Source organism: Ursus arctos, unplaced genomic scaffold (assembly GCF_023065955.2).
Source record: "Ursus arctos isolate Adak ecotype North America unplaced genomic scaffold, UrsArc2.0 scaffold_14, whole genome shotgun sequence".
Taxonomy (NCBI): Eukaryota; Metazoa; Chordata; class Mammalia; order Carnivora; family Ursidae; genus Ursus; species Ursus arctos.
In genome coordinates, this window is record NW_026622808.1 from 19,703,026 (window position 1) to 19,719,424 (window position 16,399).

At 49.6% G+C, this 16,399-nt stretch overlaps 1 protein-coding gene across 1 annotated transcript in view; it reads left to right on the forward strand.

The window, feature by feature from the left end:
* The window catches only part of LDLR (low density lipoprotein receptor), a 34,171-nt gene that overhangs the window by 4,972 nt on the left and 12,800 nt on the right, over nt 1-16,399 (forward strand). The window contains exons 2-8 of the mRNA XM_026481436.4: nt 6,375-6,497; nt 6,947-7,069; nt 8,995-9,381; nt 11,327-11,449; nt 12,748-12,870; nt 14,868-14,987; nt 15,449-15,574. Coding sequence (XP_026337221.1) covers nt 6,375-6,497; nt 6,947-7,069; nt 8,995-9,381; nt 11,327-11,449; nt 12,748-12,870; nt 14,868-14,987; nt 15,449-15,574 — 1,125 coding nt within the window. The remainder of the gene's footprint in view (nt 1-6,374; nt 6,498-6,946; nt 7,070-8,994; nt 9,382-11,326; nt 11,450-12,747; nt 12,871-14,867; nt 14,988-15,448; nt 15,575-16,399) is intronic.

Here is a 16,399-nt window from a genome sequence, read left to right on the forward strand (position 1 = left end):
CTGATGTGGGGCTCGATCCCCGAATGCCGGGATCACGCCCGGAGCCGAAGGCAGATGCTTAACCGCTGCGCCACCCAGGCGCCCCAGGAAGCTGGTTTTTAAACGGGGTCCCAAGGTCCCTGGCCCCCGGGGCCCTCAGCCCAGGTGCAGGATTAGGTTCAAGCGTGGCGGAAATGTTCAAGGGGGCTGGAGGTCTCTGGCCTTGTCTACCCACCCTGGAATGACAAAGACAACAGAAGGCCCTTGGAACAGTTAGAGAACTGGAGTAACAAGCAGGCAAGCCAGGGACAGACAGTGATCGGTGTTGCCGTTACTTCACTTAATTATTTTTTCTTTCCTTTTAAAAAATCTCAAAAGTAAAGCATTCTTCAAAGAAAAAGAACTCTGAAATGAATTGGCCACTATTCCCTATGCAGAAGCACAGATAGGATTCTGTTTCTTAAAGAATAAACATGGAACTATTAGAAATTATTCTGCACCTCCTTTTTCTCCCCAGTTAGAAAATATTATGTGCAGCTTTCTGTTTTACAACATAGGATGACTGGCCTCATCTTTTTCTTTTTCTTTTTCTTTTTTTTTTTTTTTAAGATTTTACATACATGACCGAGCGAGCACAAGCAGGGGGAGCAGCAGGCAGAGGCAGAGGGAGAAGCAGGCTCCCCGCTGAGCAGGGAGCCCGATGCGGGGCTCGATCCCAGGACCCCGAGATCATGACCTGAGCCGAAGGCAGGCACTTAACTGACTGAGCCACCCAGATGCCCTGACCTCATCTTTTTTCGATAGTTGCAGAGGATTCACATTATTATCATCTATAGACTTTGCACACATAGCTATAACCCTACGTTTAGCTAGAGATATACCTTTTTAAGTTAGATTGTGTATTATTAATCAATTGTTGCTTAACAAAGTACCCCAAAACTTAGTGGCTTGACATAACATGCATTTACTGTCCCACGGTTTCTGTGGGTCAGGAATTTGGTAGCAACATCGCTAGATGGTAAGTTGCAAAGCGAATGACTGCAGGAAAAGAAATTGTGCAGGCTCTGTGGTATCCGAAGGCTTGATGGGAGTGAAGACTCCATTCCAAGATGGTACACTTGGAGGCTTTTGGCAGAACACCTTAGGTCCTCTCGGCGTGGAACTCCCCCTTGGGCTGCTTGAGGGCATCTTGTGACATGCCTCCCCCAGAGCAGGCAGTCTGAGAGAGGGTCCCATCTAAGAAGATCATGGAGGAGGCTGCAGGGCCTTTTTGACCGAGGCTCCGAGGCCACACCTCACTGTGTCTCCCTTTTTCTGTGAGGAGCAAGCCCCCGAGTCTAAAGCACACTGCAGGGGCGCCTGGGTGGCTCAGTCGTTAAGCGTCTGCCTTTGGCTCGGGGCGTGGTCCCAGAGTCCTGGGATCGAGTCCCACATCAGGCTCATCCACTGGGAGCCTGCTTCTTCCTCTCCTGCTCCCCCTGCCTGTGTTCCCTCTCTCACTGGCTGTCTCTCTCTCTCTGTCAAATAAATAAATTAATTAAATCTTTAAAAAAATAAAAAAATAAAAAAAATAAAGCACACTGCAGTGCGGCAAATTAGGCTCACCCTTTCAAGGTAGTGTCACAGAATTTGTGGTCCTGTTTTTTGTTTTTTTTTTTTTATGATTGATTTATTTGAGAGTATGCGAGTGGAGGGTGGGGGGTGGGCAGAGGGAGAGGGAGTGAATCTCAGGCAGACTCCCTGCTGAACACAGAGCCGAACATGGGCCTGGATCCCGAGACCCTAAGATCATGACCTGAGCAGAAACCGAGAGTGCCCTTTGTGGTCCTATTTCAAACTGCACCAGTTGTTCTCTCCTTTTCTCCTAAGAAGGCCGTTGGAATTCCTCGAACTTAGCATCGCCCTGCACCTGTGCTAGTATTTCTTCCGGGTCCCAGAAACTTTGCACCTTAACTTAAACGTTGCAGGTTCTGCCCTGTGACCCTCTGCAAGGGAGAGAGTGGAAGAGTGGCCCTTTTCCCAGCCCTTTGCCTGGTGAGGTGAGGGACCTGGCTCTGATTCTCCCCATACCTGTTGCACAAAAGTATTGTGACTGTGTCCGGCATTGGCCCATGCCTCTGTTGTGCCGAAAGGATGAAAAAGACATTCCTTGCCCTCAAGATTTAAATTTAGGTTGGGAGATGTGCAAGTAAACAGGTGCTTCATGTAGTGTGATAGGAGTGAGAACTGGATGTTTTAGGAGCTTCTGGGGGTGCAGAACCCAGTTTTTTGGAAGGTCCGTCTCAACGTTGAACTGTTAGTCAAGAAATTACCCCCAAACTTAGTAGCTTAAAACAACACACATTTAGGGGCGCCTGGGTGGCCCAGTCCATTAAGTGTCCAACTCTTTGGTTTCGGCTCAGGTCATGATTTCAGGGTTGTGGGATCGAGCCCCATGTTGGCCTCCTCGCTCAGTGTGGAGTCTCCTTGAGATTCTCTCTCCCTCTCCGTCTGCCTTTCCCTCTCGTGCTCTGTCTTTAAAATAAATACATAAATCTTAACAACAGCAACAACTTGCATTTACTATCTCACAGTTTCTGTGCGTCAGGAATTTGGAAATGGTATAGCTGGATGGTTCCAGCTCCCTGTCTTCCAGGAAGGTTCAATCTGGATGACTGCAGGGGAAGAAAACTTGGGAGAGTTGGGACGGAGCTGCAAGGATTTAGGCTCTGAGGTTGTGAAACTTTTATGGGATCCAGCATGGAGGCAACATATGGGTCACGAGGTTCATTGTAGAGGGGGAAGGAGAAAGTCCCTCCCACAGGGTTGTAATTCACGTTGCTTTGGGGCAGGAAACAATTGGTGAAATCTGGTGACCTCAAGGTCATCGCCACCTTCCTTGCATGTAGGGAAGCTTTCAGGTCCGCTATTTATGGGGAAAACAGATGCCTGCAGATGTGTGGATGGAAGGCATGCTGGCCATTTATCATGAGGTTGGAGGGGAAGTCCTAGGCAGGTCCTTCCAGCTCCCTTCCCACCATGGATCACCTTCACTTCTCTGCCACCTAATGTCTTGGCATTAACTTGGTTGGAGACCTCAGTTGTTCCATTTTGGCCAAGAATGGAATGAGCTTCATCACTTTAATGACTTGCTTTCCCGTGACGTCAAGCCCTAAAAGCTTTCTTCTCCCCCCACGCCCCCATGCTCCACAAATCTTTTTTTTTTTTTTTAAGATTTTATTTATTGAGAGAGAGAGAGCACAAGCAGGGGGAGGACAGAGGGAGAGGGAGAAACAGATTCCTTGCTGAGCAGGGAGCCCAATGCGGGGCTCGATCCCAGGACCCTGAGATCATGACCTGAGCAGGAGGCAGATGCTTAACTGACTGAGCCACCCGGCACCCCATCTTGAAGGACTTTTAAAAGTAGCCTTTTTCTCTTGAGAGCTTTTTCTGTATCTTCATTTAATAAACTTATATCACTTAACTCACACACACACACGAGTAGCCTTTTATTTTAGAATTAGATTTACAGAAAAGTTGCAAAGATATTGCAGAGAATTCTCATAGATCCCACATCCAGATTCCCCCAATGCTAACATCTTACAGACCATAGTATATTTGTCAAAACTAAGAGTTTGGGGCACCTGGGTGGCACAGTTAGTCTGCCTTCGGCCCAGGTCATGATCCCAGGGTCCTGGGATCGAGTCCTGCCTCAGAATCCCTGCTTAGTGGGGAGCCTGCTTCTCCCTCTCCCTTTGCCGCTCCCCCTGCTTGTGCTCTCTCTCTCTCTGTCAAATAAATAAAATCTTTAAAAAAAAAAAACCTAAGAGTTTAATGTTGGTCTATTACTATTAACTCTAGACTTTATTTGGATTTCACCACCTTTTCCCTTTCCTCTTCCAGGACCCAGTCCAGAATTTCACAGTGCATTTGGCCCTAAAGTCTTTCATCACAGTCTTAACTAGTTGCTCTCCAAACTCTTTGAATCACATGCCTCCACTGGTTAAAAAAAAAAAGAAAGAAAGAACGAGAAAAAGCACACACTGTTCTCCCCAATATAATTATTCATTATATACCACTACCACTCTATTAGATACATTATAAGATATAACTCCACAGAGAAGCAGAGATGTTGAACAAGATGAGCTAAAAAATACATAACACTTTAAAAATATCTTATTCGTGATAGCTTCCTAGGATTTAAAATCTCAAGTGACAACGTATAGTTAGGTCAGGGAAGGCAGGGTTGTTTTTAAGATTTATTGACTTGAGAGCGCGAGCACATGCATGTGAGCACCTGCTCAGGGGTGGGGGGCAGAGGGAGGGAGACCCTCAAGCGGACTCTGCAATGAGCATAGAGGCTGACCCAGGGCTCGATCTCGCATCCCTGAGATTACGTCCTAAGCCGAAACCAAGAGTCAGACGCTTAACCAACTGTGCCACCCAGGTGCCCTGTTTTTTTGTTTTTAAAGATTTTATTTTTAAGTAATGTCTACATCAAATGGGGCTCGAACTCAACCCCAAGCTCAAGAGTCGCATGCTCTACCGACTAAGCCAGGCAGCCACCCCTTTGCTTTCCTGTTCTTTTTGTCTGGAAGGTTCTCCCAGCCTTGGAATAACTTTCTGGAGAGGTGGTTTCTGTTTCAAGTTATCATGCATTCATTAATTACCCTTGTGCAAGATGAGGTAATGATTAAATTTTGCACAAACCATTAAACTATACTTTTGGTTATGGCTAGCATTCAAAATTGATAAAAGGAAAAACAGAGGCGCCCGGGTGGCTCCGTCGGTTAAGCTTGTAACTTTTGGTTTCAGGTCAGGTCATGGTCTCTGGGTCGTGGGATCGAGTCCCACACTGGGCTTCATGCTTACCAAGGAGTCTGCTTGGGATTCTTTCCCCCTCTGCTCCTCTCCTTGCTTGCACGTTCACGCTTTCTCAAATAAAATGAATGTTTTTCCTTTTTTTTTTTTTTAAGATTTCAATCTTCTTATGAGAATAATGGAATTTACAGTAAATGTAGCCATCAGTCAAAGTGTACATTTTACATACTATTTGCCCTCAGAACATCTGACTCAATAGGAAAATCCTACTAACTTCTTTTTTTGGGGGGGGGGTCTTATTTATTCGTAAAGCATGATGAGGTAAACCAGATAATAATTTTTATTGGCCACAATGTTTTAATTTACATAGGACATTAAAGTTTATATTTAGAGATTAAAAGATTTTTTTTACCAGGTATCACTAATAATAAAAGTTTGCTTTATTCCAGTTTACAGAGAACAGTGCATTCTGAATCAAAATATAGTATTTAAGACTAAACTCAGTCAACATTACTGTGATCTCTTTCCCAAAATGCAAAAGTCAATGTGTTAAGGAAATTTCCCAGAAATTTACTTGTCCTCATTGTTTATCTAAAAATCTGAGTCTTTGTGGGCGCCTGGGTGGTTCAGTGGGTTAGGCGTCTGCCTTCATTCAGGTCGAGATCCCGGGTTCTGGAATCGAGCCCCGCATAGGGAATCCCTGCTCAGCGGGGAGCCTACTTCTCCCTCTCCCTCTTCCTGACACTGCCGCTGCTTGTGCTATCAAATAAATAAATAAAATCCTTTAAAAAAAAATCTGAATCTTTGCTTTCCTAGAAAAAGTTTCTCATATTACAGCTTTTGCTACTGTCTCTGTTCTCTTTTGAGCCGAACTTCCAATACACGATTATTTTTGCTCCAGCATCTCTGTTCTGACATCTACATTCATAGTTTCTCATAATTTGTATCTCTTTCTATTTCCTCCCTACCTACTGGAGATGGCCCCTCATCTTTCCTTCCGCTGAATGATTTCACACAGTCAATTTTCCTCATTTCTCTTGCCAACACAGGTTTCTAATATACTACATCATTTAAATTATTATTTTTTTAAAGGTTTTATTTATTTATTTGACAGAGAGAGAGACAGCCAGTGAGAGAGGGAACACAAGCAGGGGGAGTGGGAGAGGAAGAAGCAGGCTCCCAGCGGAGGAGCCTGATGTGGGGCTCGATCCCAGAACACTGGGATCACGCCCTGAGCCAAAGGCAGACGCTTAACGACGGCGCCACCCAGGTGCCCCTAAATTATTTTCTTTTTTCATGTGCAGGGAAGTGCTACTATTTTGTTTCCTACGTTAGTGCGTCCTTACACTGGACTCAACAACCATTATGTCAAGTTTTACACACTGTTGGCAAGTCACTCTTGTAGATCTATTCTTTGCATCCTCCGCTGCACTTTTGGTTCATGAAATTTGTTGTGTGTGTGTTTTATTTCCTGGGAACGATTGGATTCTATTTCTGGTTCATTCCACAGCTGGCAGGAAACAGACACACACAGGTGGTGTTGTCAGTTTCCGATGCTGGCGCTGAATGGTCCTTCCTCTTCCCTTCTCTGTCAGTGGAAGACAAGTGTGGGAGAAACGAGTTCCAGTGCCAAGATGGGAAGTGCATCTCCTACAAGTGGGTTTGTGACGGGAGCGCCGAGTGCCTGGATGCCTCCGATGAGTCCCAGGAGACCTGCAGTGAGTCCCCTTTGGGCATGACACACTTCGTACCCTTTTTGATGAGAGCGGGTGACAGATGAGGTGAACATCAGCCAGTAGGCTGATGTGTTCAACCATGAATTGGGACTTGGGGGAAGAGATATTTCTGGAACCTTAACAGCTTAAAAAAAAAAAAATGAGGTGAAATTCACATAACGTAAAATTAACCGTTTTAATGGAATCAGTTCAGTAGTAATAATATGGTCACGGTGCTATGCAACCATCACCTCTGTCCTTCCAAACCTTTTCATCGCTTCGTGTCTAATTTTTTTTTTTAACAAGTTCCATTAGCTGTCTTTCATTTTCACCCAGAAATGTGGGCTTGGCACCTTCTTTCTGAAAACTGTGTTTTTGCTCTGCAAAGCTGGGGCTGGGGAGTCAGAGCGGGCTTCCCTCTGAGAGAAGGCTCAGTCGGGTTTCTCCCACAGTGTCTGTCACCTGCAAGTCTGGGGACTTCAGCTGTGGCGGCCGTGTCAACCGCTGCATCCCTCAGCCCTGGCGATGTGACGGCCAGGTGGACTGCGAGAACGGCTCCGACGAGCAAGGCTGTCGTAAGTGTGCTCCCTCCCCGGGCAGCCCTGCGCTGGCCCCTCCTGGTTCCCCCCCTGGTCCTGGGCTGCAGTTAGAGTTGGTGCCCCAGCAGAGCTGCGGATTGGCTGCTCTGGGGTCTGCGGTGGGCTCCATCTCCTGGAAGCTCCCCCCAAGCTCCCTCGTACTGTTTGAACCCCACCTCGCCCAGGAGGCATCGCAGGCGATAGGGTCGGTTCTACCTCTTACAGTCGTCAGCAAACTCACTGAGGCTGTCCTTGCCAAGTGTCCCCGCCCCCAACCACATGGCACGTGCTCTGGTGAGCCCCTGTGACCACCCCCAGCCACCCCGGGAGGCTGAGCACACAGTAGGTGTTCGCTGACCTCGACCTATCATTCAGCTGACCACCGAGAAGAGGAGAGCATCACCAAGTTGCGGATTCTGGGAAGAAACAGGGCCCCGCGTCCTGGAGTGGGAGGCACTCCGGAGGGCTGGGGGTCTGACGTGGCTCTTCAGTGTTAGTTATTAAATGGTGTAGTTTTGTTTTGTCCTTTTAATGGAGTAAGGCTCTGAGAAAAATAACCAGGAAAAATCTAAATAACTAATTAAGATAATGTCAGATCTTCAAGTTCAGAAAATATAAAAATCCATGATATTAAAAAAAAAAAACACACAAGCATTCTCATACATTCACTTGAGAAATGCGTGTCTAACCTGGATTAGTGATTATCTGATGAACTACCTCGTCTGGGAACATTTAGAAATAAAGTGGATTGTTGTTCTTTTTCCAGGTACGTTTTTTTTCCTTCCAGGTTTATTGCAATATAATTGAAATACAACATTAAGTTTAAACATTAAGTTTAAAGAGTAGATGGGGGAAAGAATTTTAAAAAACAAAAAAAAATTTTTTTTTTTTAGATTTTATTTATTTATTTGACAGAGAGAGACAGTCAGCGAGAGAGGGAACCCAAGCAGGGGGAGTGGGAGAGGAAGAAGCAGGCTCCCAGCAGAGGAGCCTGATGTGGGGCTCGATCCCAGAACACCGGGATCACACCCTGAGCCGAAGGCAGATGCTTAACGACCGAGACACCCAGGCACCCCATAAAAGCCCAAAATTTTTGTTAAAGTTGCCAATTTCTCTTTTTTTTTCCCTAAAAATTTTATTTATTTATTTGAGAGAGTGCGAGGGGAGGGAGAGGGAGAGAGTATCCAGAGCAGACTCTGAGCTGAGCGCAGAGCCCGGCGTGGGGCTCGATCCCACCACCACAAGTTCATGATCTGAGCCGAAATCAACAGTCGGACACTCAACCAACCGTTAACCGACTGAGCCACCCAGGCGCCCCGCCACCCCGACCACTTTAAAAACATTTTTTTGGTGGGGGCACCTGGGTGGCTCAGTCAGATGAGCATCCAACTCTTGGTTTCGTCTCAGGTCATGATCTCAGGATCGTGATACCGAACCCCGGTTCACTGTGCTGGGCATGGAGTCTGCCTAAGTTTCTCTCCCTCTCCCTCTGCCCCTGCCACCCCCCTCGTGTGTAGACTCTCTCTCCAAAAAAATAGAGTAGCTGATGATTTAATACACACACACATTGCAAAGTGACCACCACTGTTGTGTTAGCCAGCACCTCCATGACATCACATAATTACGACATCTTGGGGGGCGTTTCTTTTAATAACAGCAAACGCTTTAATAGTACTTCCCTTGGGCTGGGCCCATGTGCAGATGAGGAAACAGGCACAGAGGGGCCACAGGAGCAGGCTGGGGAGGCTGATGCTGGCAGGGGTTCCTGTCCAGGGCCCCTGACCACCATATTGGCTGCCTCTCCAGGGTCTCTCGCCGAGGTCTGGCTTCTCCGGGACTCCGTGTCCTCATCTGTGGAACGGGCTGCTAGTGAGAAGTAGGGGCTCTCTGACCGGCTTGTCTTCTCCCGTCCATCCCTGCAGTGCCCAGAACGTGCGCCCAGAATGAGTTCCGCTGCCAGGATGGGAAGTGCATCGCCCTGGATTTCGTCTGTGATTCGGATCGGGACTGTTTGGACGGGTCCGACGAGGCGTCCTGCCCCGTGCCCACCTGCGGCCCCTCCAGCTTCCAGTGCAACAACTCTGCCTGCATCCCCGAGCTGTGGGCTTGTGACGGCGACCCCGACTGCAAGGATGGCTCAGATGAGTGGCCGCAACGCTGTGGGGGCCGCAACACATCAGCCCCCCAACGGGACAATGGCCCTTGCTCGTCCCTCGAATTCTACTGCCGGAGCGGCGAATGCATCCACTCCAGCTGGCGCTGTGACGGCGGCCCTGACTGCAAGGACAAGTCCGACGAGGAGAACTGCAGTAAGGCCACCATGCGGGGGTCCTCGCCCCTGTCCCTGTGCTCCCCTGGGGGTGGGACAGGTCGGCCTTCCAGTGCTTAAACACTGTCGAGGCCCACCGTGGGGACTTCAGTCTCATTCCGTGTTTCTTCCAGTGCTCCTGATCACGTGGAGGAGAAAGCCTCCGTGAAAGGGGACCCTGTCTCTAACTAGCCTACGTAGCTCACCTCTTCTCTTGACCAGAGGAGCGGGTGGCAAGCTGCAGTAGTATTTTCGTCCAGAAAGGATCCTGGCGCCGGGCCTGGCGGGTCACCTCCAGCCAAGGACTCAATGTCACTGCATTGTGTTCTCCTCCCCCATAGAATGGGGCAAGAGCATTGGCCTTCACTGGAGTCCAGCACCACCCCATCGAACTTTCTGGGGGCGGTGGACACCTCCCACCTCTGCACTGCCCAGTGCGATAACTGCTACCCAGGGTCGCTAGTGCAAGCGGAGACTGGAATGTTCGGGTTTATTGCACTTTCGCGAGTTGGCAGTTAAGTAGCCACGCGTGGTGAGTGGCTCCTGTGTTGGAGACCGTGGAGATAAAGGACTGTGCCCAGACCCTGGCCTGGCGTCAGTGCTTCCTGGGGGCGGGGGGGGGGGGGGTGTCACCTCAAAGCCAGCGGTGTAGAGCTGCTGTGAACCTAGAACATGTTTTCATGTCCCTGTTTCTTTGGTAACTTTGCCCCTGTGCGCTCTTTTCACAGAATTGTAATCTCTGTCTAGATGGAATTAGACTTTTTAAAAGTCACTTTAAAAAAAAAAAAAAAGTGACTTTTTTTTTCCCCAGTAATCTCTCCACCCAGTGTGGGGCTCGAACTCACAACCCCGAGATCAAGAGTTGCACGTTCTTCTGACTGAGTTGCCAGGCACCCCTGAAAGTCACATTTTAAAATAATGGATGACTTTGTATACAATTTGTACTAAAACTCAGCACAAACTCACTTAATTCTCATAACTTGAGCAGGCTTCCCCCACTCTTTTATTATTATTTATTTATTCATTCGTTCGTTTGTTCGTTTGACAGGGAGCACAAGCAGGGGGAGCAGGAGAGGGAGAAGCAGACTCCCCACCGAGCAGGGAGCCCGATGTGGGCCTCGATCTCAGGACCCAGGGATCATGACCTGAACCAAAGACAGATGCCTAACAACTGAGCCGCCCAGGCACCCCGCAAATTATGCGTTCTAAGGACACCTGGCCGCCTCCATCAGTAGAGAGTGTGATTCTTGATCTCAGGGTTGTGAGTTCAAGCCCCACGTTGGGGGAGAGATGACTGAAAATCTTAAAATTACATGTTCTCAAAAATGCGTATGTGGAAAGATTGGAGAAAACTCCAGGAAAACTCAGTGGATGTGTTAGGGTGCTTCCCCCAACTTTCTTATTTTCCATACTTTGTCCTGTGACTTTAGTAATAATTTTCTGGGATTCTTCTTCATTGAGGAAAAAAGTACTTACTACCATGAAGGAAAACCCAATGCTACAACGGTTAGGGGCACCTGGGTGACTTGGTCGGTTAAGCGACTTTTGATTTCGGCTCAGCTCTTGGTCTCAGGCTTGTGAGATCGAGCCCCGTGTTGGGCTCCGTGCTGGGCGTGGAGCCTGCTTAAGATCCTCTCTCCCCCTCTGCCCTCCCCCCCCACACACCTTAAAAAAAGAAAAGAAAGAAAACTACATTGGCTAAAATTTAGAATATGAAGACAGGTGTACCTGGGGAGTTTTTCCCCAGGTGGGAAGCAGGTAAAATGGATGAGCCCCTGTCTCCTGCTCATGGAGGTGGTGGGGCATGTTTTTTCACCTCTAAAATCTTTCCTGTGATGTGCTGTCCCTGATGCCCGAGGCAGCCAGGAAATTGCTGCTTCGAAGGTGCTAGTTTGTTCTCTTCGCTGCTCCTTGAGAAAACCCAACATGTGTCCTGTCTTTCCCAGCTGTGGCCACGTGCCGGCCTGATGAGTTCCAGTGCTCGGATGGGACCTGTATCCACGGCAGCCGGCAGTGCAACAGGGAGAATGACTGTAAGGACATGAGCGACGAGCTCGGCTGCATCAACGGTGAGCTCCTCTCGGGGCAGCCCTGTACCCACTGTGTGTCCTCGGGCAAGTTGCTTGCCCTCCCTGAACCTCGCTGCCATTTCTCTGACATGCGTCACGAGAGCATCTATCTCAGGACTGTGAGATTTAATGAGGCCAAAGTGTGCAGGGCTCCTGTCTTTGAGCTCAGAGGTAACGTTCGTTTGACTCCACGTACGACTGTACGTGGAGACTGTACGACTCCACGTAAAGCACTTTCCTGTGCTTACAGAGTGACACTTCTACTCCTGGGAATGACCCCAGGAGAAACTCGAACCTGTAACCGGGAGACGGGCTCCGGAACATGTGGAACAGCACCAGCCTAACAGCAAAACACTAGAAGCAACCCAATTGTTTATCAGCAGCATTCATTTAAAAATTGTTTTAATTGTGGTAAAATCATGGAACATAAGGATACTGCTTTTATTTTTTTATTTTTTATTCTTAAAGATTTTTTTTTAAAGATTTTATTTATTGGGAGGGAGAGAGCGAAAGACAGAGGACGAGTAGGGGGAGAGGAAGAAGCAGGCTCCGTGCTTAGCAGGGAGCCTGATGTGGGGCTTGATCCCAGGACTCTGGAATCATGACCCTAGCTGAAGGCAGACACTTCACTGACTGAGCCATCTTTAAATTCTTAAAGATTTTATGTATTTATTTTGAGAGAGAGAGTGTATGGGGAGGAGGAGGGAGAGGGAGCTAGAGAATCTTAAGCAGGCTCCACGTCCGGACGTGGGGCTCGATCTGACGACCATGAGATCATGACCTGAGCCGAAATCCAGAGTCAGACGTTTAACCACCTAAGCCACCCAGGCGCTCCCTGAAACAAACTTTTTTGAACAAGAAGTTAAATTCTGATAATGCACTTTTTAACAACTGTGGTAAACGACATATAAGAAAAAATAATTACCATCTTTCCGATTTTTTTTTTCTAAAGATTTTATTTATTTATTTGACAGAGAGAGAAAGAGCCAGCGAGAGAGGGAACACAAGCAGGGGGAGTGGGAGAGGAAGAAGCAGGCTCCCAGCAGAGGAGCCTGATGTGGGGCTCGATCTCAGAATGCCAGGATCACGCCCTGAGCCGAAGGCCGACGTTTAATGACTGAGCCACCCAGGCGCCCCCCATCTTTACCATTTTTAAGTGTTTATTTCCATGATGTTAAAGTACATCATTATGAATACACTTACATATCCTCTTATGTGAATAAGCTATTATATGAATAAAGAGCAGTAAGTGGGCTCTTGCGTCTCAGAAGCGCCTGACCGTCCTCTTTGGCTCTTAGTGACGCTGTGCGAGGGCCCCAACAAGTTCAAGTGCCACAGCGGCGAATGCATCACGCTGGACAAAGTGTGCAACTCGATCAGGGACTGTCGGGACTGGTCGGACGAGCCCCTGAAGGAGTGCGGTAAGCCCCCCGGGGTGCAGGTGGCTCTCGGACTTATGGGGAGCTGGGGCTGGGACCCAGACGTGGGTGCTGTGGGGCTGCAAGTCTCCTGCCCACCCATGCCCATGAGTGCTTTAGCTCTGCGGCAACACAGACATGGGGGTCCTAGGGGAGGAGCAGCTTTGCTTCCGAGCCTCAGTGTTCACATCTGTAGGATGGGACAGTAAGGGTTCAACATCCTGGGGCTGCTGGGGATTGGCTGTTGCGATGCTTGTAAAGTTTCAGCTGTGCTCTCTAACCTGTGGCCATGCAAATATTTTGGACTTGACCAGCTGTAAGGTCTGTCGCAGCTGTTCAACAGGACCGTTGAGCAGGAAAATCGCTTACGAATGCACACGAGCGTGATCGCGTGTGGCCGTGCTCCAAGCAAACCCAGTTAGGGACACTGATGTTGATGAGGTGCAGGTGAGGTTGTGGGGTGCAGTCCGGAGCTGACGACCGAGAAAGAATTCTTGAGATGTCTTTGGTGCAAAATGGTGGTTTATGAAAGCACAGGGACAGGACCCGTGGGCAGAAAGAGCTGCTGCCCCGGGGTTGTGAGGAGTGGCCCATTATATACCCTCAAGTTGGGAGGGGGTTAGGGATAGCGTAAGTCTCTAAGGAATTTTGGAAGCAAGGTTTCCAGGACCTTGAGGGGACTAGCTGTTGTCGGGAAAAGGTCATTTATTACCGTCTAATAAAACCTGAGTCACGAGACCCGTCAGATGTCTATCGGTGGGCCACATGCTTGGGGGATGATTGCCAACATGTATCTGGGGTGGGGGGGTGGTTAGAGATAAAGGACGTTTCCAAAGGAATTTCTATACGTTAAAGCAGACTTACAGGATCTTGGTGGAGGGGAGGGGGTCAGGCTAGGACTGCCTTTTGCCCTTAGCAAAGTATTAACATGGAGGCAGCTGAGTTCCTAGAGGAATGTCACCATGCCTGTTTCAAGGACTTGTCAATGGCCTGTAGGTAGTAAGGACTGTTTCTTTGTCCTTTAGGGCAGCCAGGAGTGCCTGAGGAATGTCACATACATCCTGGGGGGGGGTTTGCAGGGCGTCAGCTTCTGCTTTGTCCTCAGCTTGCCTTCCGTTCCCTCATCAATGTTTGAACCTTTCACGTGGCACGAAATACTTTTTCTTTTGATTCTTATTTTTCTTTTCAACTATTTAAAAATGTAAAAAGCATTCTTAGCTTTGGGGCCACGCAAGAACAGAGGGTAGGCTGGCATGGGCCACCGCCCTGTAGGGAGAGCCGGGGCATGGGTGCCGGCACCCCGGGTCTGGTCCAGCGCTGTGATCTTGGGCGAGTCTTGGAGCCTGGCCGTGCCTCAGTTTCCACAGCTGTGGTTCAGATACCCGTGTGCTTGCTGGGAGTTAGGACCTGCAACTGTGGAACATGATTTTTTAGTTTTTATAATCAAGAACATTTTCAAATGTGTTTTACAAAAAAAAAGAAAGAAAGGAAGGAAGGAAAGAAAGAAAGAAAGAAAGGAAGGAAAGAAAGAAAGAAAGAAAGAAACCATAGGATTTACCGTCTTGGCCATTTTTAAGTGTCCAGTTCAGCGGCATTAAGCAGACTCACATGGTCGTACAGCCATCCCCACTGTCCGTCTCCAGAACTTTCTCATCTTCCCAGACGGAACCTCTGCCCCAAGAAACGCTGCCTCCGCATCCCCTCCCCCACCCCTGGCGCCGGCCATCTACTTCCTGTCTCTGAATTTGACTCCACTGGGGACCTCCTATGGGTGAATCCTACAGTATTTGTCCTTCTGTGCCCCTCGTGGTTCACTCAGCGGAATGGCCTCCAGGTTCCCTCCTGGTGCTGCACGTGACAGGGGTTCCGTGACGTCCTCTTCGGGGATGTGATAGTTCACTGGTCCCTGAGTCGTGGCCATCATGATGAGGGTGATGAGATGGTGCAGGGGTGCCGATGACCTGAGTGTGACCAGGCCCCCCCCCCCCCCGCCACCACAGGGACCAACGAGTGTCTGGACAACAAGGGCGGCTGCTCCCACATCTGCAACGACCTCAAGATGGGCTATGAGTGTTTGTGCCCCGAGGGCTTCCGGCTGGTGGACCAGCGAAGATGCGAAGGTGATTCCTCCTCAGCCCTTTCTGCTCCTGGGGTGGCCAGACCCTCGGTGCCTCAGTTTCCCCACCTGTTCAGTGGGCACGAAAGCGGTGCTGACCTCACGGGCCTGTTAGGAGGCTTTAATGAGGTGCCGGATGCCTGGGACATCCAGCGCAGGCCCAGCCCTCGAGGAGCACTCGGTTCTTGCCTTTGGGGTTAATAATTACAAAAGAAATCTCGGCTGACGCAGCTTTGCCCTGTGGGCCGCACCCCTGGGGCTAACGGTGAGGTCAGGGTCATTGTTGGAGACGATGCTTGGCTGTTTCTGTGTTTTTATTTCTGAACCTGCTGGTCACCAAGACCCTGGCTCTGGAGGTCTTCCCCAGAGGGCCTCGGCTGTCCCCATGTGCCATCAGGAGGCATGGCTTTCGGTGGGAGCCCATCACTCCATCGGCACCCCAAGTCCCTGTGTCCCGACTTGCAGATATTGACGAGTGTCAGGATCCCGACGTGTGCAGCCAGCTGTGCGTGAACCTCGAGGGCAGCTACAAGTGCGACTGTGAGGAGGGCTTCCAGCTGGACCCCCACACCAAAGCCTGCAAGGCTGTGGGTGAGCACCAGGCGGGGCCGATGGGGGTGGGGCCGGAGCCAAGAGCAGGTGCAGGGGGGAGTTTCGTCATGTGACCTTTGCATCCACTCCAAAGACTGCTGGGGCCGGGGGGGGGGGGGTGGTGGTGGCAGACTGTGTCCTCCAGAGACCTCTGGCAGATGGTGAGCAGCCCTGTCAGGAACTTGCCAGGAGGCTGCCCGTCCGGGTCCTGCCTCCCTGCTGACCCAGATCAATTGGCAGGAGATCCGGTTTGCAGCCCCCAGGCCCCCCAGTGGCTTCAGGGAACAAGAGGTTGAAAGGCTGTGCCTGAAGGCCCCCCCCCCACAACCAGCTGTTCTTATTCACTTAGAGGGACTTATACCCAAAAAGCAAACATTCCCTTAAGAGAGACCAAGCTATAATCAATTGCTCATAAGAAGACCAAACCGCAGGAATCGCGGTTTCTTTTCTACCTAAACTGAAGACGAGCCCCGCAGCCGGGCACTGATTCTCCAAAGCCCCGAAGTGAGGGGATCCCATGTGTTTGAGGAGTCGACCAGTGGGCCAAACTCCCTTTGCTTTGTGTCCGCTCCGCCCTCCGGTGTGATTCCCATGACGGACAAGTTTGCAGAAATATTTTAGATCGTCTTCCGTTTCCTCAAGGGTCTCTTTGAGCCTTGAAGGCTTCTCCCCTGTTGTTGTCCCTTTTGTGGCTGTTCGTTGGCCGCCCTCTGTCACAGCCCCATGCGTTTCCCCGTTCTGGGGAAAACTGGGGACTGAGTTCGTGAAACCCCCCCAGGGTTTGAGGTTTCACTTTGGTTCCAACCTGTTGGGGCCGGTGTCTAT